General features: G+C 39.8%; 2 protein-coding genes across 5 annotated transcripts; one reads left to right on the forward strand and one right to left on the reverse strand.

Moving 5' to 3' along the window:
- Positions 1-17,804, forward strand: ddx11 (DEAD/H (Asp-Glu-Ala-Asp/His) box helicase 11). 4 transcript variants are annotated; one of them, XM_076885769.1, is made up of 28 exons: positions 1-167; positions 4,400-4,542; positions 4,632-4,847; positions 4,935-5,021; positions 5,126-5,262; positions 5,846-5,903; positions 6,041-6,148; positions 7,247-7,334; positions 7,445-7,647; positions 7,758-7,832; positions 8,029-8,106; positions 8,195-8,241; positions 8,326-8,405; positions 8,507-8,548; positions 9,728-9,795; positions 9,883-9,921; positions 10,019-10,154; positions 11,742-11,876; positions 11,966-12,078; positions 12,164-12,236; positions 13,697-13,800; positions 13,896-14,045; positions 14,160-14,228; positions 14,330-14,430; positions 15,021-15,105; positions 15,214-15,289; positions 15,373-15,527; positions 17,179-17,804. In XM_076885769.1, exons 1-28 carry the CDS (start codon positions 32-34, stop codon positions 17,209-17,211), a joined length of 2,835 nt encoding a protein of 944 aa, XP_076741884.1. In that variant the 5' UTR covers positions 1-31; the 3' UTR covers positions 17,212-17,804. The 4 variants fall into 4 exon arrangements, with proteins under 4 accessions (XP_076741884.1, XP_004553309.3, XP_004553310.3 ...); XM_004553252.5 differs by lacking the exon at positions 1-167 and adding an exon at positions 3,880-4,061; XM_004553253.5 differs by lacking the exon at positions 1-167 and adding an exon at positions 4,072-4,225.
- On the reverse strand, positions 17,406-23,504 carry wash1 (WAS protein family homolog 1). Its single transcript, XM_004553255.6, has 11 exons — positions 23,349-23,504; positions 22,672-22,812; positions 21,569-21,680; positions 21,325-21,471; positions 19,887-20,023; positions 19,649-19,784; positions 19,370-19,565; positions 19,061-19,225; positions 18,701-18,859; positions 18,144-18,215; positions 17,406-18,057 (listed from the first exon to the last, which is right to left on the reverse strand). The coding sequence occupies exons 1-11, from the start codon at positions 23,354-23,356 to the stop codon at positions 17,912-17,914; spliced, it is 1,419 nt and encodes a 472-aa protein (XP_004553312.2). The 5' UTR covers positions 23,357-23,504; the 3' UTR covers positions 17,406-17,911.
- Positions 23,505-24,701: the final 1,197 nt, after the last annotated feature.

The following is a 24,701-nucleotide window of genomic DNA, read 5'->3' on the forward strand; positions in this document are numbered from 1 at the left end:
GAAGACCGCCTCCTCTCCCTGTTCCATAGCCATGATAGCCTTCTCGACTCCAGCTGGCAAACCGAAACTCTCACCATCTCCAATTTCAAACTTTAATTCCCTCTCGTCAAATACACTGTCATCGCAGGTCCCTATCACGGTTACTGAAGAAGACAGAAAATGTTCAGGTTAGTTCATGTCCCACTCAGTCTTGATTTCTTGGCAGACTGCCACGTTACAAAGTCAGCCATTTCTAAAGTGTCAGTGAAGTTCTTTTCCATCATTCGGTCTCATTTTTAGGAACCTTAAGAATTCCGTGTAATAGTACTTGTATGATTACAGACTCAGTTTCTTAAAGAAACCAAAACTGTCTTACAGTCATCTTTGAGCATTTACAGTCACACTGATGAGCTGGAGACCCGAGTAGACATTCCTGTTATACTTGTGTGCATATTCGGTGGGCTGAAATGTAAATTCTCCCCGAACTCCCAAAAAGTTGATTTTGTTCATCTAGACGTAGCGGTTTCAGTTGGAGAAACATTTCGTCACTCATCCATGTGAGCTCTTCAGTCTCAGCTGATTGCAGGTTTAACCACGCTTATAAACAGTACCTTTGCACAATGATTGAAAGTAGCCCACTGAGTGATCATTAATATGCAAAATGTCATGACCATTGATCAAAGACCATTGATTAATGGCCATAAGTACCATTCATAGAGAGTTGTGGAATGGCTGCAACCACAGCATTGTAACACAGTTGGTCCAAAGGGGGGGCAACAAAACAAAAGTGAATGCCACTCAAGCTCGCAGACTTGGAAAGTATAATCGAGGTTTTAATCAAGCCCAATACATCACCTGGACCATTGCTGAAAGTGGATATCTGCAGGTTTACCTTTGAATAGCTCTATATTGTAGTGGTTTAGACAGTGACTTGGCAAGTAAAATGCTGCTCGTTTAACTCCAGCTGGAGTCACAAATCGCCTAGAAGTGTAAAACTCACAAATCAAACATGCAAAGCTACTTGCTCTAGCGACCCCTTGTGACAAGGGCGCAGGAGAAAGTAGTTTCTTCGTTATGTCTGCAAGTCCACTCTTGGTGACAAAACCAATCGGTTACTGAATTATTATTCAGTGGGTTTGTTAAAACATAATAAGGGACATATAAGACCATAACCAAAGGCAACGCTGTTTGAAAAGATTATTATCCTCAATATGCTCTTACTTAAACACATTTAACCAGGGACTCTACTTTCCAAGGATGGAAATATAAAACATGAAATTAATTGTATCAAACACATTTCTGGATGAATTACCTTCAACAGCTGCTCCTTCATTAGGTTTAGAATATCCCTCTCCTTTAGTGATAATGCGTCGGATGATTCCTCCATCCTCTTCTTCCGTTATGTCTTCCCCTCTAAATTCAAACAGTTCCACCTATAAGCATGTAGACATGTGACAAAAAATGTATATCTTTTCATTAAAAAAAAACAACAAAAAACAACAACTTTTTCAATATAATTTCCAAAGTTCCCAATTTTTTCCTCAAAAGATTAGTTCTTTTGGGGGCAGGGGGTGGGGGGAGCAGTCATTCAGGTTTGTATTTTTTTCCTTTTCTTTTACTGTAGTCTTTAAACAAAAGGTTACAACAGTTATCCTAAATGTATGAAAAGGTAACAACTGGTTTTATACAAAACAATAAAAACAGAAGGCTGTATAACAATTTTTAACACCATCAGAAGCAACAACTATAAGCACAGTGGAGATTCAAATTGTGAAACTGCTTATCATGATTTGCTTTTTTGCAAGTCTGGCCACAGAGATACCACTTAAAGAGATAAGCATTATCAGAAAAATTATTTAAGTTATCCTAAATGCTAAATTTAAGCATTTTATGATCCACAGCTGAAATTCACTGCAAAGATAACTGAGACAGACTGACTGAAATATGCAATGTGTAACCTGAACTGTAAAGGTAATTTATAAACTTGGAAGCAAAAAGATTGTAAAGTATTTTGTACTTGCTGAATTGAAGCCACTTCTCAATTTCTATCTTATCATGGGAGCCCAGATATATAGTATCTCAAACTACACAGTTAAAAGTACTTAATGGACAATGAAAACTGGCATCCTTACCTCAAAAACAAGAGTGGCACTGGGTGGTATCTTGGGTGGGCTGCCTGCAGAGCCATAGGCATACTCTGGCTTACAGATGAGCTGGCACAACTCTCCAATTTTCATTGTGGCTACACCGATGTCCCAAGCCTTTATTACTTGTCCTATGGGGGGAAAGGTAGATTACATGGTAAATGGCCTGTATTTATATAGCACTTTACTAGTCCCTAACGACCCCAAAGCGCTTTACACATCCAGTCATCCACCCATTCACACACTGGTGATGGCAAGCTACATTGTAGCCACAGCCACCCTGGGGCGCACTGACAGAGGCGAGGCTGCCGAACACTGGCACACCCTTGTCTCAAGGGGCAGCAACCCCCTTTGTGGTTATGTGGGGTTATGTGTTACCTTAAATGCATTCTGGTTCATTTCCTTTATTAAAAGGTCATTTTTTAAAACGTAGAGAAAATCCTGCACTGGTTGTGCAGCTATAACAAATATGAAACTAACCTTTGCCCAACTCAAAGGAAAACTTCTCTCCTCTGTCTCTACTGGAGTCAAAATGAGTCCCGTCCAGAAGTGTGCCCACATAATGTACAAACACTTTGTCGCCGGACATAGGCAGTTCTGTGCTTGTACCTTCCCTTTTGATCACCTGGAGAAAAAGGTAAGACGAGAATTTATCAAAGAACATCAGAAAGCAATTTCTTGAACATGCTTGTGATCGCTGCCTTGCACGCGCACCACGCACTTCGCTTAGTGAACGACTAAATTGCAAACTTGTTTATTATGAATGAAGGCCTATATATTTAAAGCCCTCAGTATGTGTTTAATTGTGGGATGAAATATAGAATGTGTCCATCAATAAAATGACAGTTGTTTCTTCAAGGCTCCAGATCCTTCTAGAAATGCAGACCGTTTCATTGACAGCTAGTCTTGTTTCTGACATTCTGGTACTGAGTTAGTTCTCATAACTGTGACGCTGCATACCATTATAAGGTGTTCCTAGCATTAAAGTTAGCTTTCGTTGAATTTTTTTAAAAAAAATCAGTGTATGCGACAGCATAGCTATCGATAGCTAACGTTAACCTAGCCGAACAGTAAACAAGCTGTCAGCTAACCACTCAGCTAGCTAGGTGCTGAGTACCAAATCAAGCACCATTTTTTACCTTTAAAACACCCCCATCTTTCTTTGGTGTGATGTCCTCTCCTTCCAGGGGGATTGTATGTTGTACTTCACTTGTTTGTTCCTCTGCAGTCATCGTCATGAAGCTGATCTGTCCCTTCTCTGCCTTGCACAACAATCCAAACTAACACTGGCTAATAGTGACGGTGGCTAAAGCCCCTACTACTCCTCAGATCAAGTGCTGCAAGCAACAACCTGATCAACGTTTACTAGCTGGCTTAACTTCCTCGAGAATACAGCACAACTACCAACTAGCAACAGAGGTCCTTTGCTATAGTTCACCAGTCACGCTGCTATCGGCTTATAATACGAGGTTTACGCAATGTTGCCTTCAGTCCACGTTATCCTGCAATCTGGCATCTCACAGACGCTTAAAGAAGGGCAGAGAACTTTCCAGACAGTCTAGGAGGTACCGGGGGGGGAGGGACCAGCGTAGGTGACGTTAAATATAGTTTAAAGGATCTACCTGGAAGGCGGCAGCAAATCCAACGAGCAATACTCATGCTTATTTTACGAATGTTTTAGGTCAGTACTCAAATTGCTAATATCAAGGCTATCTGACATTCTCTGTCATCAAACAGTGTTACAGTAAATGACAAAATCGTGGATAAATACACACAACCCCGTCCGGACAAACGTTACTGTACATTAAAACATGCACTCCTTCTCGTAGCTCGTTTCCTATTGGCCAGACTCTGTGACCACTTCTGTTTTTTGGCGCGGTTGTTGAATAGCCGGGAATTGACAACTAAAAACAGACATTATTTTACATGATATACACGGTAAGAAACGGCAGTCCTATTTTCTCAGATTTTGATTGACGTTCGATAAAAGATACGATTGTAAGGAGAAAGATTGCTAGCTAGCAGAACGCTTCACTTTAAAGATAGCTGAAAAGCTGTCGGTTTTAAATGTTAGCTGCTTGACGCAACGTATTGGTGAACAGGTAAGGTCTTTAGTTAATGAAGATTTAGTTATTGTAGTAAAATGAGCCCTGCCGAAAAAGGAATTTGTCGTCGATTGAAAAGGTGCTATAATCGGTTGTTTGTAGAGGCAAGTCAAAGGTCCATATCAGAAATGAAAAGTTGAAACTAACCTTTGCTTTTGTGTTTCCTTCCAGGAAGGTTTAGGAGCATGGAAAATAGTAGGGCACAGTTTCCATTTCCCTACCAGCCCTATAACATCCAGGAGGAGTTCATGCAAGCCCTGTACAGCGCACTTGACAAAGGCAAAGTTGGCATCTTTGAAAGTCCCACTGGAACGGTGTGTACTAATGCATGGGGAAAAGCATATCTGTGCAGAAGCTGTTGGACTTCATTAATAAGTGTTTTTGTCTATTTATGTCAATCTAGGGCAAGTCACTGAGTCTGATATGTGGAGCACTGAGCTGGCTCACAGATTATGAGGAGAGAAAGAGGCAGGAGGCAGCTGCTCTGTTGCAGGAAGGAGAAGCAGCTCTTTCCACTAATGCTGCTCAGTCCTCTGCAGTCAGTTCCTCAGCAGAGCTGGACTGGATCACTGACTTTGTACAAAAAAAAGCAGAACGTGATTTAGTGTCAAAGTTGAAGGTGAGGAAAACTTGGATGTGAAGTGTATGTGAAGTCTGAATTTTAACTTGCTCAACATTTGCTTATTGTTGATTGGTTTGGTGTCAGGAGGAAGAATTGAAGAGGAAGAAGAGAGAAGAACGGTTAGAAATGATCCGAAACAATGTCCAGCTAAAGTATGCGGTTAAGCGAAAGGTGAGCCATCATGCACATGAGCATTTAATGGAACTTTACTTGGATATTAAAATTATTCCAAGTCATTTAATACAAGTGAATGAAATGGTTTCGTCTGTTCATAGAGCTATGAAGAGGATGAGGCATTCAAGCTGCTTCAGCTCAGTAAGGAGGAGCAGGTCGAGGCAACAGGAGATCAAGAAGACGAGGAGCTGATCATTGCAGAATATGAGAGCGATGATGAATCAAAGATTAAGAGCAGGTGAGGAAAACTGATTGTTATAGTTTCATATTTTCTAATTAGTTTGAATTCATCTTGAGTTTTTGGTTACAGTTCAGTTTAGTCTTTGTTAGTTTCCAGAGTGGATTTGCTTGTTCGTTGGCGCAACTGTTGCAAAGCAGCAGTCCTAGTACATGTTATTGTCATTGGCTATTTTTCTTCTTCTTTGCCTGCTAACTAGTCTCGCACCATGTGTCATAGACAGAGTGTTCATATGCCAAAACGAGCAGCTCAGTTATGCATTGCGTGCTTCTATTTAGATTTTCAAAATTTTGTTTCTGAAATATTAAACTTTTCTCTGACAATACAGTCCCATTGATTTTGAATGGTGCACCAGTCCTCTCTCAGTATGCTAAAGGTTGCTAGTTCAAATACAACGTGGTACAATTTTCAATTTTTTTTATTTATTTTTTTTGTGTATCATACATCAGTTATCGTTATTTTGAGTTTATCTCTAGTTATATATTAATAAACTAAGTGAGGACATGAATTAATGGGTAAAATTAATAAATAATCCAAATGAGAGTCTGAAATTGACAAAGGATTTCTTTGCTTGCATCCTCAGATTCTTTGGAGCTGAAAAAGATGAGGATGATGAACTGGTTGAAGAACATGTTACTAAGGTATGAAATTTCACGTTGTAGCTGTAAGAGTTAAATGGGTTGGATGGAATTAATATATTTATAACAAGAACATTATTATAATTATGAGCATCGGACATTCTCCTGATGTGGAACTGTGTTCATATGCATATCTGTAGATTTACTACTGCAGCCGCACTCATTCCCAGTTGGCCCAGTTTGTCCACGAGGTACAAAAGAGCCCCTTTAGCAAGGACATCAGTGTGGTCACACTGGGTTCACGGCAGGTATGTACCCAGCAGTGACTGGGGAAAAAATAAAAATCTTTTCTACTGTAGAAAAAAAATGTTTATACAGTCATTGGTACACACACACAGAAACACACAAATGGCATAATTGGTTGAGTACATAAACATCTTATCTCATTAAAGTAACACAAACAATATATGAACATAAGCTGGTAAATTTTTGCATGGATCTCTTCATCCTGTACACTTATTCATTCAATAGATGTGATTATACTTTTTTCTTGAAGTTGCTTTTGACTGTTTCTCCATGGTGCTTCTTTTGTCAGCTCGAGTACTTGAGAGATTTCCTTTAATTCCTCAAAGTAACTGACTGGTATAATTTGTCTCTATTATTATTATTTTTTGTCAGTAAAAGTACAGATTGTTCATAAAGCACGCCACCAAGTCTTTCTGTTTGTTTACCTACTGGCAGTTTTTCCTTCATAGACGAATTTTTACTGCTCCCACCCAAAGAGGTTTTAAGCATAGCTAAAGGAATCTCACCAACGTGCTTTGTTAACTAGGTTTTATTACACAGGTGTAATAACTAAATTTCGTTTATCAAATGGTCAGAAATAACAAATAAGTTAACAAAGGTTCATTGCCTTTGACATATGCAGACTCTTATGTGTGTAATCAGCCCGTTAGAGGCTTTTTCAAATGTAGGAAAAAACCTGATCTTGATTTTCAGAGGATAATAAAGCCAAGAAGACATTTGCAGAACAGGATATGATGGGGAACAGTTATGAAACAGTCTAATTCTGAAAGAGTCCTTTTAGATTCTGACAGAACTATCAAGTAGCACCTAACAACAGCCAGCGCTGGGAAGATTGGCCTGTTAAATCCTCTACATGATAGAAAAAATGGAGAAACAAATGCAAGATAAATGGTGTTATGTTCTCTTCTATAGCACATTGAACAATCTAGTTTGTGTCTATGTAGAAGGAGGGTATTTCCTTTATGAAATACACAGTATTCAAAGACGCTGTACTTGAGACTTTACTTGGGATTGCACACAAACTATTACATTTATTCAATCAATAAAACTGTGACTCTTGACACTGACATCTGACATTGTCCTGTTATAAAATTCTGCAGAATCTGTGCATCAATGAAGAAGTGCGGCAGCTGGGCAGCATCCAGCGCATAAATGACCGCTGCATGGAGATGCAGAAAAACAAGCACGGTGAGAGGCATTTTGTGGAAGAATTGCTCTTCTTCCAGAAATTATTTTAACCTCAGGCTTTATTGATTTTTCTCGAGAAAGCCTCTTTCATCTCTCCTTCCATTTTGTAGAGAAGCATCATCACGAAGAGGGTGTAAAACGTAAGCGAGGCCCAGCAAAGAGCGTGTGTCCCTATAATAAGGCTTCAGCACTGCAGCAGATGCGAGATGTAGTTCTGGGGGCTGTTCATGACATAGAGCAGCTTTTGAAGCTGGGCAGAGAAACACACTCGTGTCCTTATTACTCTACACGTCTCGCTATTCCCCCTGCACAGGTAACTGAGTCGCCAGTCGATTTGTCAACAAGAGCTACTTGGTTACTGTATTTCTCCCACAAGATCTGGTTTTCATTTAATGTCTTTGTGGTTTGTTTATGTTGGTGTAGCTGGTTGTGTTACCTTATCAAATGGTGCTTCATGAAGCTACAAGACGAGCAGCAGGTGTCCAGCTAAAGGGACAGGTACAATTATATGTCTGGTATTCTTCTTCCTCTCTTAAAAATATAGAAAAATAAGTGTTTAAAATATCTTGGCAGTATTAAGAAATATATTTTTTCTCTTTTCAATTGTAATATCTGAAAATAACGATACAAATATGACCAAATGACTGAGTGATAAAGGGATATTTAAAAAAAGTTGTTGGGGTATCTTTTACAGGTGTTGATCATAGATGAAGCTCATAACCTTAGTGACACTCTCTCCTGTATACACAGTGCAGAGCTCAGTGGAGCACAGGTGAATACATTATTCTATAACATGCACAAAATACAGATTTCTGAGACGATTCTTCCTTGTGATGTTCTAATGTTTCAATTTTCTGCAGCTTTGTTGTGCTCACTCCCAGCTCAGTCAGTATGCTGACCGCTATAAGTGAGTCTCAGAAAATTCGCTTATTCGGAAATTGATCGCAGTCTCTCCTTCTTTGTATTGATATTTTTGTTTCTTAAATGCCAGGAGCAGATTGAAGGCAAAGAACCTGATGTACATTAAGCAGATCCTGTTTGTGATTGAGGGACTTGTTCGGGTGCTGGGAGGTGAGTGTCTGCAACAAGCTTAGCGAGGGTAATAGCTGGACAGTAAAATCAAATTTTGCAATGCACCTCATTTTGATATTTGTTCCTATTTGTTCTTCCAGGTAAGGTGGGGCAGAGTCCACAGAGCCAGACTACACAACCAGGTCAGTCAATGATAAACACATAAAGTTATGGTCTAAAGTTTGCATGCACTCATCATGGTCATGAATATCAAGGTAATGTGAGGCTTTTAATGATTTCTTTGAGCTTTCCTTTTTCCAAGATGGAGTGATTGTATAGCATGCATCTTTAGTGTCTTTAAAAAATGAATTAGTTGTGCAAGTTTGAATTTATTTTGGAATTTCTCTAAGGAACACAGGGCCAAAAATTATACATGCATACTCAAATGTGTACATACTGTATAATCACTTAAAACTTTTAATAAGTAGTGGTGAAGGTTCTACGGTTTCTTTTAATTTAACAAAGCTAAAGTCCATAAACCTCTTGTTACTGATTATCATTGATTTACTGCCAGCAGGTCTGTGTCTGTATATTAACAGGAAACCAACCATTTTAAATGAACTGTACCAATTCTGCCAAGAGTCGTCAAATATTCAACCAGAGTTATACCAGAAGCTTGTTGATTGCTACCAAATCAACTGGTGAAGATGCAACTTGCTAAGGAACATTTAACATTTAACCGAAGGTCTTGCACAGTATCTTAGCTGTTCCTAGAACTGCGCTCTTCTGGACCACTGTTACCATCACCTTCCACATTTTCTCCAGCTCTTCTCTGAGCCCTTGGTATTTCTTAAGCTTCTCATGATCCTTCTTTCTGATGTTGCTGTCATTGGGAGCCGCTACATCTATCACTACGGATATCTTCTTCTGTTTGTCTATCACCACTATGTCCGGTTGTTAGTCACCACCATTTTGTCCGTCTGCATTTGGAAGTCCCACAGGATCTTAGCTCGGTCGTTCTCTACCACCCTACCTCGGGACTTCCAGGCCGTATTCGGCACAGGTGTTTCTGTACACTATGCCTATGCCACCCACTTGGTTATGGCGTTCCATGTATGCCCTGCTTGTTAGCGTCTTACACCCTGCACCTGGGGTCTTGCCTGGTGTGAGATATATATCCCAAATAAATTCAAACTTGTGCACCCAAAGATGTATGCTGTATAATCATTCCATCCTCAAACGAGTGAATGACTTCTAATAAATTATTAAAAGCCCTAAATTACCATGACATTTACATATGATGAGTGTAAACTTCTGACCACAAACTGTAAACACGCAGTCATACATATCAAGGCACAAATCTGGTTTTTTTGTTCTTCTAGGAACAGAGATGCTCACCATCAATAACTTTCTCTTCAAGGCTCAGATTGACAATATAAATTTGTTTAAGGTAGTTGGTAATTCTATTAGGAATCACAATCATTTTAATTGCACACCTCATCGAAACTACAAGCTCTCATTGTCATTCTTGCTGTAGTTACAAAGATACTTTGAGAAGAGCATGATCAGCAGGAAGGTAAGTGTGATTTATCTCATACATACAAAGACGGTAAACGTCTGAGAGTTCACTTATGTAAAATTACATTTTTACCACCCTGGTTTTCTCTCTGCAGCTGGGGGGTTTTGTGGAGAAGTACGCAGGCTCAGGTGTGACTCTGCACACACACTGCAACAACAAGGAGAACCGGCGCACAGAAGGCTTAAACCGCTACCTTCAGACCCTACAGAGCAACCAGAACCCTGGAACAGGTCGGCTGTGTATTTTGTTACCCACAAAAATAATATTTAAATAATTTTCAGGACAAAATAATATTTCTGAGAATTGCATCATTATTGGAGGCATAGTGTATATACTGAAAGAACGCCTCACTGTACATAGTTTTTTTTTTTTAATCAGTCACAAAAGTACTTTTGAAGATCTAAGATGTTCTGAAAGTTTTTTACACTTGGCTTTTTGCACGATGTTGTATCAGAAAAGTGTAAAAAGAGACAATACAAGCAAATGCAATTAATCTCATATGATTTTTACCATATTTAGCTACTACCTAATTTCCATTTGTAGCCCCTCAGCAGGAGAACAGAACTGTGAAATAAAAAAAAATTCATGTAATAATATTCAATGTAGTAGATACACAATGGATGATATATTCAAGCATAGATATAAATCACAAAGACACAAATAGTCCCTGCTTCAGGGGTTATACTACCCATCCCAATATCATATAAAGATTAGAGTTTTATAGAAATAATTATTCTGATTGTTTAACACTAATTTTTATCATCACATCTTCAGACTTTTGAGGAGCTTGTTCAATTCCTTGATGCTGTTAAATGAAAGGCAGATTGTGTAAAAGCTCTTTTTAGGTATTCTATACTAAGTTTTACAAATTATTTCAACAGTTCAGTACGAGAATCAATTTCTAAAACAAACTGCTGGCGGAGAAAGGCGGAGCACACTCTGGATTTGTCTCCAGTCTGAAATGAATCGAGTATATCACAATCAGAATTTTGTTGTGGTTTCTTAATTATAATGTTTATGGCTCATTTATAAAGTCCATCTATCCATCTTCTTCCGCTTACCGGGGGCAGCAGCCCAAGCAGAGAGGCCCAGACCTCCCTCTCCCCAGCCACCTTGTCCGGGGGAACACCAAGGCGTTCCCAGGCCAGCCGAGAGATATAATCTCTCCAGCGTGTCCTGGGTCTGCCCCGGGGCCTCCTCATTTATAAAGTCACCTGATTACTTTAAGGTGGTCAGACTCACTTGAGACGAAGAAGAGCTAAAGTAGATGATAGCAGAAAGTTTCACAGTATTCAGATGCACACTCAGCTTTTGCAGTGAATCAGTTTCTAAAGCACAGAAATAATTACTGTTTTAATTCAGTGCATTAAAAATGTATAAGGATTTGTAAAACTGCACTTGAGTTGCACGGGTAGACATTTTTAAATGGAAAAATAAAAAAATATGTCTCTGATTCCAACATGCAAACAAACTGGAATCCAGCCCAACATAAAACATCAGGCTGAACAGTATTTCTCTGCTTTTAGTGAGTTTTACCAGCCAATATACCCGACTGGTATTGTTTTTAACCTTATGACTCTGAGTATATGTTATAAGGGAGCAAAAACTGCCACAAAGAGGCCTTTGAGTAGCTTGGCAGGCATGTCTCTCTGTCTGTGGACAGATTTTGTCAGTGCAATAATGTCATAACTGTGCGGGATGAAGTCATAATATGTGATGATACCTTATGGTTAGGTTATTGTTTTTCTTTTTGTTTGTTTTTGGGGGGGGTTTCAGCATTCTTAGAAATTTATTTTGTATTCTTGTTTTGTGTGCAGTTCCTTCAGCTGACCAGCAGGAGTCCGTAGAGACGGAAAAAGTCCTGTCTGCATCTCCAATGATGCAAGTGGAGGGTTTCTTCATGGCTCTCACTAACAGCAACACTGACGGCAGAGTGGTGGTGCACAAACAAGGTGCCGTTTTAAACACACAGCACAAAATAAAGAACAGTTATGACATCAACGCATTACAGTGTAAAGTACACCCTTTGCTTGTTTTACAGGGTCTTTGTCGGAGAGCAGCGTCAAGTTCCTTCTGTTGAATCCGGCAGTCCACTTTGCCCAGGTGCTGGAGGAGTGCAGAGCAGTCATCATTGCAGGAGGAACTATGCAGCCTGTGAGTTGTGTTAAATCCTCTAAAAATAAACTGAGCTCTTGCTGCGTATCTTTTATCTTTCCACTCTAAAGGATGTTATATGTAGGTTTCAGACTTCAAACAAGAGCTTCTGTTTTCTGCTGGGGTGGGAGAGGAGCGCATCACTGAGTTTTCCTGTGGTGAGTGGCCCATTTTATAACACAACAGTACTTTGTGGAGCTCCCCCTTTTGTGTTTTTATTATGCACTCTCGCTAAGTGACGAGATTATCAAGATTTCTGTTTGTGGGAAATTTTGATAAAGGGAATAATTAGACTGCTTGACAAAAGTGATGACAGACATTTAGATGGAGTTCTAATTTTCCAGTGAGGTTACCCAGACTGTTATAGGAATAAGTTCCTGAAGTCAGGTGATGTCACACGAAGGTGGTTGTCAGCACAATACGTTAACCCAGGCTTTCCCAATCTACCTACGAGCATGTTTACAAGAAGGTGGTGTCAGCTTATAGCCAATCACAGCAGAGAGACTAATTTTACAAAAGAACATAAAACTATACTATGTGGAAAATACAAAGAGGTTTCACATATAATAGAGTCTGAAAGGGACACAGCTGCTGCAGACAAATCAGTGGTGTCACTGTCTATAACAGGAAAAGTGGAATGTGAATCTGCTTACATATTAAGCACTTTGTTCAGCAACCTGGAAAAGATCTATTATATTAATAAAGTTTAAGTAGAAATAGGTGCCCTGTTTTAGGCTCACATATTAATGCTTAATAAAATGAAATAATTTAAATTGTTTGTAGCCGACAAGCAAAAAAGTTGTCTAAGAATATATATTTATTATTCATCATCATTATTTATGTCCATTAGGAAATAAACTAAATGTTTAGATTCTTTGAATCTAAACTATTCCCTCAGATAAAAGTCTGAGGGAATAGTTTAGATTCTTTGAATCTAAACTATTCCCTCAGACTTTTGTCTGAGGGAATAGTGACTTTTTCTAGAGAAATAGCTGATCAGCATGCAGTGATTTATTTATTTATTATAATTTTTGATCTCTTACCTCAAACATGGTCTGCTCTGGAGCTGGTTAGATCTGCTGCACAAGTTACCATGGAGATGTCCCGCAGTACGTGGCAAACTGCCTTCATGATACTGAAAACTCAGGATTTACTCCGAAGTTACCTGGACAAGCACAAATCCTGCTTATCCCATCACGATATTTATGTTATTTACTTATATTGTATTGTTACATTATTATTGTTCAGTTACAGACTTAGGGTAAGATCTACAGAAATAGCCTTTGTACTTTTTGAAGACTCCCAAAAATTGATGTGTTTAGATGGATGATTGTTTATAGGCAAAGCAGAGGAGGAAATACAAGACATCTCATGAACTAAACCATAAATTAATCCACTGTACACAAACTTTAGCCCAACCTATAACAAGTTAAGTTTTGTGCTCTGTGACTCATTTTGTGACATTTGAACATGATCTTAATTCACAACACATGCAAGCCTTAGTGGTAGTGGTTGTGCATAGGTTGACTGAAGTGTATTAGTGCACGAAAATAACATAAGAATATTAGTTTGCATTAATGCATTTAACATGATAAATAACAGAAATTTTGCCCTCTAGGTCACGTAATTCCTCCGGAGAACATCCTTCCCCTCGTGTTGTGCAGTGGCCCGTCTGGTCAGGAGCTCGAGTTCACTTTCCAAAACAGAGACACGCCTCGAATGGTAACTCACACATGCAGAATACTGAATGAAGTTTGCGTTGTTATTCATTGGTTACAGTGGTGTCATTTGACTGATGCACATTTGTTTGTTTGCAGATGGATGAGACCGGGCGCATTCTCTCCAACATTTGCAACGTGGTTCCCGGGGGCGTGGTGTGCTTCTTCCCTTCTTACGACTACTCGAAGAGGATCATTTCTCACTGGGAGGCCAGCGGTACACTTACTCGATTGGCTAATAAGAAGAAGGTACATTAGCTTTATATATTACTGGAAACTACTTAGTAAATACTCAAGTCACTAAAAAGAGTCAAAAGACATCTTGTCCTATAGTCTCTTAATTATCTAATCACACCTCTTCAGATCTTTCAGGAGCCAAAGAAGGCCAACCAGGTAGAGCAGGTGCTGAATGAGTTTTCCCGTTGTATCCAGGTAAAACTGCACTCTTGACACAACCGATCTCATAACTAAACTGATGATCATTAGGATTGTGTTTTACCACTGCCAAGCAATGATTGTCTTTTTTACTTTAGAGGTGTTCTGCGGACTGCAGTGGACTCACAGGAGCATTGTTGTTCTCTGTGGTTGGGGGAAAGATGAGTGAGGGAATCAATTTCTCCGATGATTTGGGCAGGTAATTGAAGGGCGCCGAACAAGCAGTTGTACACCGTTTTAAAGCAGGGAAAGTCAAAGTCATTTTACATCATGGGCCACATTCAGCCCATTTTGATCTCAAGTGGGCTGGACCATTGAAACTGGCCTTTCAGTCAGTGAAAAGAACTACACTTTTAGCTGAGATGTGTTAATATAAGAAAAAGACAGAATTATTTCCATTACCCAGACTGTGCTGTAATTATAAAACATGAAGTTTCTGTTCTCAGAAAAAATTTCCTATTTTTTTTAATTTTATTTTATTTTAAAAAAAAAAGACATTTCTAGCTGATAGTGGGGAAAAAAACAAGAACTTTTATGTCATTTAATTGTTTGTCTATTACTTAATTACTTCAATGTAGTTTGAATGGCCATGGGGGGAGGTCTTTATCAGCAAGAGAAGCAGGAAAATGTATTAAAATACAGTTAAAATATAAAATGTATTCCCTCCTTCACATTTTCTAAAACCGTGCAGTGAGCCAGATTGGAGTTTGGCCACTGGGTCTTAAATTTGAAACCCCTGGTTTAAAGTATATCACACTAATCAGTGTGGGTTTGTGCTTTTGATAACAGGTGTGTAGTGATGGTGGGAATGCCCTATCCAAACATCAAGTCCCCAGAGCTGCAAGAAAAGATGTCATATCTGGACAAACACCTGGTGAGACTCTTTACCAGCAGCTTCTACTGTGACTTCATTGTAAATAGAAGATTAGAGGGAAGGCGACATGCAGCTTAGTATCAAATCTCATCTTTTTTTCTATTTCAGCCTCACAGTCAGGGGAGGAGTCCAGGACAAGCTCTAATAGAAAACATCTGCATGAAGGCTGTCAATCAGTCTATAGGTACAGATAATGAAGTCATATTAATACATATCAATATCAAAATACAGTTTTATTAACTTGTGCGTGATATCCTCTGTTCAAAGGAAGAGCTATTCGTCATCGGGGCGATTATTCCTCCGTTGTGCTGTGTGACAGGCGTTACTCCCGGCCTGCTACGCTCTCTAAACTTCCCACATGGATTAAAGATCGCACTACCACGCACACGACGTTTGGGCCTGCTTTTGCTGCCTTACGAAAGGTGAGGAACATTACAGGGAGTGCAGAATTATTAGGCAAGTTGTATTTTTGAGGAATAATTTTATTATTGAACAACAACCATGTTCTCAATGAACCCAAAAAACTCATTAATATCAAAGCTGAATGTTTTTGGAAGTAGTTTTTAGTTTGTTTTTAGTTTTAGCTATTTTAGGGGGATATCTGTGCGTGCAGGTGACTATTACTGTGCATAATTATTAGGCAACTTAACAAAAAACAAATATATACCCATTTCAATGAGTTATTTTTACCAGTGAAACCAATATAACATCTCCACATTCACAAATATACATTTCTGACATTCAAAAACAAAACAAAAACAAAGCAGCGACCAATATAGCCACCTTTCTTTGCAAGGACACTCAAAAGCCTGCCATCCATGGATTCTGTCAGTGTTTTGATCTGTTCACCATCAACACTGCGTGCAGCAGCAACCACAGCCTCCCAGACACTGTTCAGAGAGGTGTACTGTTTTCCCTCCTTGTAAATCTCACATTTGATGATGGACCACAGGTTCTCAATGGGGTTCAGATCAGGTGAACAAGGTGGCCATGTCATTAGTTTTTCTTCTTTTATACCCTTTCTTGCCAGCCACGCTGTGGTGTACTTGGACGCGTGTGATGGAGCATTGTCCTGCATGAAAATCATGTTTTTCTTGAAGCATGCAGACTTCTTCCTGTACCACTGCTTGAAGAAGGTGTCTTCCAGGAACTGGCAGTAGGACTGGGAGTTGAGCTTGACTCCATCCTCAACCCAAAAAGGCCCCACAAGCTCATCTTTGATGGTACCAGCCCAAACCAGTACTCCACCTCCACCTTGCTGGCGTCTGAGTCGGACTGGAGCTCTCTGCCCTTTACCAATCCAGCCACGGGCCCATCCATCTGGCCCATCAAGACTCACTCTCATTTCATCAGTCCATAAAACCTTAGAAAAATCAGTCTTGAGATATTTCTTGGCCCAGTCTTGACGTTTCAGCTTGTGCGTCTTGTTCAGTGGTGGTCGTCTTTCAGCCTTTCTTACCTTGGCCATGTCTCTGAGTATTGCACACCTTGTGCTTTTGGGCACTCCAGTGATGTTGCAGCTCTGAAATATGGCCAAACTGGTGGCAAGTGGCATCTTGGCAGCTGCACGCTTGACTTTTCTCAGTTCATGGGCAGTTATTTTGCGCCTTGGTTTTTCCACACGCTTCTTGCGACCCTGTTGACTATTTTGAATGAAACGCTTGATTGTTCGATGATCACGCTTCAGAAGCTTTGCAATTTTGAGACTGCTGCATCCCTCTGCAAGATATCTCACTATTTTTTTACTTTTCTGTGCCTGTCAAGTCCTTCTTTTGACCCATTTTGCCAAAGGAAAGGACGTTGCCTAATAATTATGCACACCTGATATAGGGTGTTGATGTCATTAGACCACACCCCTTCTCATTACAGAGATGCACATCACCTAATATGCTTAATTGGTAGTAGGCTTTCGAGCCTATACAGCTTGGAGTAAGACAACATGCATGAAGAGGATGATGTGGACAAAATACTCATTTGCCTAATAATTCTGCACTCCCTGTATTGTTAAAAACGTCCCCTTCATGATTGACATTTTAAATTTTCATATTGTGTCTGTATGTTCTTCTTTCCTAGTTCTTCCTGGAAAAGAAGCAGAAAAAAGCATAGTTCCTCTCCCAAAGGACCCAACTAACATCTCCCTAATATTCACGGAGACTTGTGTCAGGATGATAAGAAAATGATGTGCAACTGCAAGAGGGGAGGGGGGGGAAGAGACACAAAGTTCAATATCACACCACAGGCTTTTGAACATCTTGCACCCTTGTGAGTGCTGCTGGTTAAAAAAAAAAAAATCAGTCAGGCAGTTTTTCAGTTTTCATATTTATTATATATTTCATTTTTTGTACACTCTCTACATCTCGTTTTATTTAATGGTTGGAGAATGATGAATTTGATGGCACGATGCAAACAAAGGCTAACGGGGCAATTAACACTTCTAGTCAGGGTTATCCGTCTGAATCTCATAAAAGAAAATAACTTCTCTATTTTTAAGTTTGGCTTGTTAAAAACTACTTACTGAACAGCTACCACACATATCAGGCACAGCGCTGGCATAGCAAATACATGTGACTGATTTACTCCTGAAGTTTGAAATATTCGTAGAATTCAAAGCAATGTGTTATGTAATGCAAAGCCTGCAGATCCGTTCCATCATCATCGTTTAACATGTTCTGCTTAAATTAAACATTAGTAAATTGTTTGATCATTTGCATTTTCCTTTTTTTTTTTAATAGTATTTCTGTGTTAGAAGGAAATTAAATCATTTTAAATAACTGTATCAAAGGGCATCGAATGTGGTGTTTGTCCATTACGCTTCCCAGTCGTCATCGTCTGTTGTCGCTGTATGTGGGGCAGGAAGTGGAGGGATGACATCTGACATCCTCGCAAATGCCCCAGAAGGACCGGCCGGAGCATCACCTGACTCTCCACCAGCTGGACCCTTACCAGATATTCCTGAACAGAGGATAGAAGACATTATGCAAATTCAATCACTAATATCAGTATTTTCAATTTCATTTGACATAAAACGGGCCTCTAACCTTTTCGTCGCATAGCAAGTTTGTTGAAGAGATCAGACATAAAGTCTCCACCACCGGCGGCCGCTCCCACTGCTATTTTAGAAGGAAAAAAAAGAGTAAATAAATAATCATGCTACCAGTATTTTTTTTAAATTTGCAATTGGAAGAGATTATGGTCTCACTAATTCCCCAGTGCTGCACTTCAAAGTGAAGCATATAATTACAAGACTTTTTTTTTCTTAATCTAGTTATTCAGTCAAGGCAGTTCTCTTGAAAAAAGAAAGAAATGTAAGGTCATGACCTGGCGAGAAAATGAAAGGGCCAGAGATATGCTGTCTAATATTAGGTAAAACAGTTTTTAAGTACAATCGTTGGTTGGTATGAAACTGAAGTCACACAGTTAAGCATATGTGATAGTCAAAAACGATCTCATCTTAACATTCAGTGTGAAATACTGTATAAACTCCTGGTTGAATACTAATTAGGGGCTGGTCACGCTCCACTTTGCCTGGATGACTGCCGTGTGCTCATTAATAAAACATGGGCAGAACCACATCCACGCTCAAACCATCTGACACCTTGTTCTTGCTCCTTTTGTTTCTTCTTCTCCAGCTTGCGTTCCTTAACGTTGCGTAACTTGGCTTTGCCGATGCCCCCGGCGTTGCGGATAGACTCCAGCAGGCTGGCACGGCCATCTGACGGCTGGACCACCTCGCTGGGTGCACCCGACACAGGACCTGTATTTAGAGGAGCCAGTGAGTCAGTGTGGTCTGGGTTTACATCACTGAGGTCAATCTAATTTATGAGGACAAACATCATTTAGTCCGTGTGTGCGTGTGCATAACTGAGGGAACAGGCTTTAAGACACTGTCAGGTTCGCTCCAAGTCAGCAGTGTAGAGCCTGTACGAGACTACTGACGTGCATAAATGTGACAAACCTGAACTTGGCACTTGGGAAACTTCTGCGGAGCTGTCTGCAGGAGGGGGTGGTGGAGGTGGCGGAGGAGGAGCTGACGCCGGAGCTGCGGGAGGGAGGGAAGGCTCCGGAGGAGGGGGCGGGGGAGGTGGCGGAGGTGGTGTGCCATCAAGCTGGAGCTGAGTTCCTGAAACAAGCAGATGAAATACTGTATAACACTGGAAGAAAATTTGATCTATTTATGTAGCATCTTTTCAGATATCACAAAAAGCTTCACAGTAAAAGACAAATGGGCACAAAATGATTGAGGTTCACAACATAAGACATCTACCTGGTGCACTGCTCTCCTCAGAGAAGCAGGGCAGCTCGGGGATGTTGTGTGTGGGTCCCGAGGGGGCAAATCCAGGTCCGAGGTCTGCGCTGTAAGACAGGTCGTCTGCAATACCTGGCAGGTCTGGCAGGTAGGACGGCACATCTATCTCAGGCACTTGACCCAGGTCTGGCACATAGAAATAACTCTCTGCTATCTGTTAAGAGAAAAAGAAAACCATGATTAAGTTTTAACAGATCTGATCCTTCACAGAAAAAAAAAGGAAAAGTCAGAAGGTACCTGTCTCTCCAGTTGCTCTCTCTTTGTAATGGACAGAGGAGCATCGAATGGTTTATCTTCTTTTTCCGTCTCTAGTGTTGTGTGCGTTTTTGTCACTGCTCCCGCCAAAGGATCAAGAAACACATATTTCTTATATCTTTAAAAAAATAAGACACAAATTAAAACATACGAGAGAACATTGAAATCAGTCAGTGTTTACAATAAACATCTGTGTCTGTGCTGGCGTGTGCAGACTCACAGATTTTCTGTGGTATTAAAGAGCAAAAGAGAGCTGACAGATGAGATGTTACGCGGCAGACTGCCCAATCCTTCTTCTGTCTCATCCTCAGTCTTCTTCTTATTTCTCACGCACACAGGGAAATACATTAACTTCTCCTGAAAGGAAGAAAGCAGGACTTGGAGTGAGAAGGAGATCAAGAAAATGTTAACGAAATCTTTAGCAACGCATATCGTAAATGTCATCAAAGTGCTCCTGCGCATAGATGCACACAAACTACAACACCAAGTTATATGTTAGGGGGTATTGCTTCTATTGAGGGGGGTACTGAATAATGCATTTCTGCATCAGAGACAAATGCCAGCTCTATTTTCTTTTTTGTTCCCTTCCCAAGCCGACAAATACACACAGATACACAAACACGTGCAAGCACAGGCAGGAAAAAATATTATTTTTATATTTTTTCCTGTTAAGTTTTCTGTAACGGTGAAGGAAAAACAGTGGTGTTTGCTATAAATAATGCAGGAACTTGTGCTGAGCAGAGCACGTACACACAAGAACCACTTGGGGGAAAAAAAACACATCTCTTGTCACTGTGCGGTGACACAAATACAGCTGGGTTCTGATATCCCATTTACATACATCACATACAGTATGTGACAACTTCAACTGTGACTCATGTGTAGTTAAATCTACAGAAAAGAAGGGACATGCCTGTTGCGGCTTTCGATACATGATTGACAAGCTGCATTTTTCTACAAGTCTATGTTGTTTTCACCTCCATTTTACCTCCTAAATAAGTACTAAATTGCAAGTAAAAGCAACAGAGTGCACATACAATTGGCTGCTGTGTACTACTTTGCAGTATTTTTTAAACAGACAACATAACCTACTTGGCCTGAAAATGTTTACTTAGCAAAACAGGAAATACGCAGGCCGAGTGGAGATTTATGCATAAACATGTTTCACAAGGTTTACAGGGCATTCACATCCAGTCAAGCATTCACTTGAAATATCAAAGTTTTAAATCAGGTCAAAATAAAATGTGTGTAATTTAAGGTATTACCCACATCACTATGGATATATCCAAGACCAAGACTCCTGCAAATGCTCTAAAGCTTTAAAGTGGTTTGCCCAGCAGTCTGCATAAATATGACCAGTGTGCGCAGAGTCCCCATGCCCTCATTTGACTAGAACGTGAGGTGTGGATAAAAGCTATGTAAATAAAGTTAACCGTGTCCATATTCCTGTTTTCTACCTGCTGTTTTAGCAGCATGAGCTGAACAAAGAAGCAGCAACACTAACTAGTCAGCAAACTCTTTTAAGACATCAGCTTTGCGAAAATAAAATATGCAATGTGGCTCTTAGCAAGTCACAGTCATCATTTTCATAATTTTGAAAATTGCTTTTCAAAACCTTTGCTCTTTTCCCCCCCAACATTTTAATGTGTTGATCTCACCTGCAAAGCCTTTTCATCAAAGGGTCGCAGTTTATTCTGTATTCTGTGTCGGGGCCGTGTTTGTGAAGAGGGGTCTGTAGCTCCAGCGAAGATAGACAAGTAGTCCTGAAGTTGATCTGGGGCTGGGTACTTGGCACTGGAGAAAACCTATATGCACATAAAATAACATTTTTACTCTTTTTTTCTCCTATATTCTGTATCAGAACTTAAAAAGCTGCCTTCTAGGGTGAAGATTCAGTGTTACCTTGGTGGCTTTCTTGCTGCCTTTAATCTTGTCGACACGGGCCTGAGCTAGTCTGATCCGGTCAGTGATCCTCTTGAGCTGGTGACGGTTTTTCTCGACACTGTCTGACACCCTGCAAGCAACAACAACTGAATATGGGCATATGCACATCTACACACAAAGGATAACCGTATGTCAAGGATACTGCACAATCCAGTTCTTTATTATATATCCTGCAGAGTCCCGAAACCCCCCAAAAGGAACTGAAGACTCCTACAATTCATTGAGATTATGTATAAGTATCAAATGCCACTCTCATGTTTTATCAGTGATCTACTTATAAAAAGCTCATGTTTCAAAAGTTTACATGGCCAAAACTGTTCTGTTCATAAATGTTATTGTTTCCATGCTGTCACAGGCAACACCTCCTCTGTTTTCAGGGTGCCAGACAGGACCATCTGTCCTCAAGCAGCTGCTGTTTGTTAACGGTGCAATCTATTAAATATGACAAAGCTTTTTGGCCCATGAGCAAACTTGCAACAGCTGCTGTTATATCTGCTACCAATTCATTTTGTGCGTTATTAAAACCTGTTCTTTTGTTGTTAAACACTCTTTGCTACCTAGCCTGAGCAAATGCAGAGATCACTACTGTTGAGTTTTTTTAAAAACTCTGTAGCTTTAAAACTTTTTGCTATTTTGAAAATCTGATAAGCTAAAATTGATCAAAGTAACCTTTAAATAAATGACACTAAAAATGAAACAATCCCTGAAACAGGCTCTGGAATAACATCTGGCTCACTCCTACCCTGAATAAAATGTAGTGGTATAAACTGAAGGAATAAAACAATATCAATAATAATGAATTTGTATAATACATTGTATTACTACAATGTAACCACAAACAACAATGTAATTTCCCTATTAATTTCATATTCATCCCGTATTTGCAACCATGAAAATGTAAACAAAGAAAAAGACTGCATACCCAGTGATTCAGTTTACAACCAAGAGTCAAACACTGCGAGACCAACCTGGAAACTGTAAACTGTGTGTGTGTGTGTGTGTGTGTGTGTGTGTGTGTGTGTGTGTGTGTGTGTGTGTGTGTGTGTGTGTGGTGGGCTTGCCTTCTGAAGATGTCTGTAGAAATGTTCTCCAAGTACATCAGTGCGTCTGCTATCTGATGAACAGCCTCCTCCCTCCTCAGGTCGGGCTGGATGAGAGGCACAGAGTACACCTGGCCCTCCAGGCAGTGCTTCTGTGTCATCCTGCAAAGCAAGAGAGCAACAAAGTTGAATCAAACTGTACCACTGTGTTGTAATGGCATATTCTCATAGTAAGGATTGCATTCCTGACAAACAATATTGTTAAAAATACCATGCTGAGTATCAAATTTATGAGGGCTTATGTCATATGGCAATCTCTCTCGCTGTCTCTGACTGACACTGACACTGACACACACACACACACACACACACACACACACACACACACACACACACACACACACACACACTTCACGTCTGACTCTCACATGACGGCGCAGGAATATTATATCATTTCTTTAACCACAGCACTATGTGGACTCTTTTTATCGTCTTCAGCTGGTCAGAATTTTCTAAAAGCTAATAGCTCGAACGGTAAATAAATCTGCACCCAAATTGCTGAAGATATTATATTTCAAACAGCTGATCTCCGTAATGAAATAACCCGACATCTGACACCTCTTAATCCTAAATGCAGAATATCCGTGAGCATAGCCATACCCGTTTAAAGACTTGTTTTACTAGAAAGACAGTCTCACCTGACCATGAGTGTTGTTTACGACCACAAAAACAGTATAATGGGAAAAAAAATGTGTCGACGATAGCCACTCGTTTAGCAAAACAACAGTTTCGCACTTCCGCATCCGTGTAGCACGTGACGACTCAGCAATTATTGTGTTGCTTTCAGGAACACTCGGAAATCTCTCGTTTAGTGCAGCCTACGCTTGAACTACGTCAGTAAACCGAAGTATTGGCTAAGAGCAGAAGTAAATGGCAAGAGCACTTCTCAGAAAATGTGTAGGCTTTCCTGCAGAATTCTAGAAAGAATTCTGGACGATTCTAGCACCAGTTTTTTACAGAACGTTGTTGGAAATCAAAGAAAAGGGCAGACTTCCATCAAATATGAATTCTGCAAACATGAATCTCCTGCTAAAACCAGGCAAAGACCCTGTATATCCCTCAAGCTATCGTCCAATATCCCTTATAAATGTAGACCTTAAAATAATCTGCAAAGCTCTCTCAAAGAGATTAGAGAAAATAACCCCCCTCTTAATTCATCCTGACCAAACTGGTTTCATAAAAGGTAGGCACTCATCAACAAATACACGTAGATTACTTAATTTGATGGACTACTTATACAGTAAAAACCTTGAAACGACAATATTTTCTTTAGATGCAGAAAAAGCATTTGACAGAGTAAATTGGAAATTTCTATTTGCAACTTTACACAAATTTGGTTTTGGAACCTCTTTCATTAACTGGTTAAAAATATTATACAATTTCCCAACAGCTTGTGTCAAAACAAATGACCAAACATCCTCCAGCTTCTGTCTCCTGAGGGGCACCAGGCAAGATGCCCACTCTCCCCTTCACTGTTTGCAATTTTTATTGAACCACTAGCAGCAGCAGTTAGACAGAATTCAGTAATTAAGGGCATAAAATGCAAGAACGTGGAACATAAAATCAGCCTTTATGCGGATGATGTGTTACTTTTTCTCCAAAACTCACAAACCAATATCTCTGGGGTGATTGAATTGATAAACTCTTTTGCAAGAATATCAGATTACTCAATTAACTGATCAAAATCTACAGTCCTCCCGATTAATTGCTCCTTCCATAATTCTTCTTCTACACCACTGCAATCGGGAAATATAAAATATTTAGGTATTAATGTTTCTCCCAAGCTTGTAGATCTGACTAAATTAAACCATATCCCACTTTTAAAGACAGTAGAAGGCGATCTGGCTAGATGGAAATGTTTACCCATATTACTCATGGGAAGGGTTGCCGCTATAAAAATGATGGTCTTACCAAAAATAAATTATTTCTTCTCAATGATCACAACTACCAACTTTCAGCACTACTAGCCAAAAGGCTTCAGTTTATCTCAG

This window comes from Maylandia zebra, linkage group LG7 (genome assembly GCF_041146795.1).
Source record: "Maylandia zebra isolate NMK-2024a linkage group LG7, Mzebra_GT3a, whole genome shotgun sequence".
NCBI lineage: Eukaryota > Metazoa > Chordata > Actinopteri > Cichliformes > Cichlidae > Maylandia > Maylandia zebra.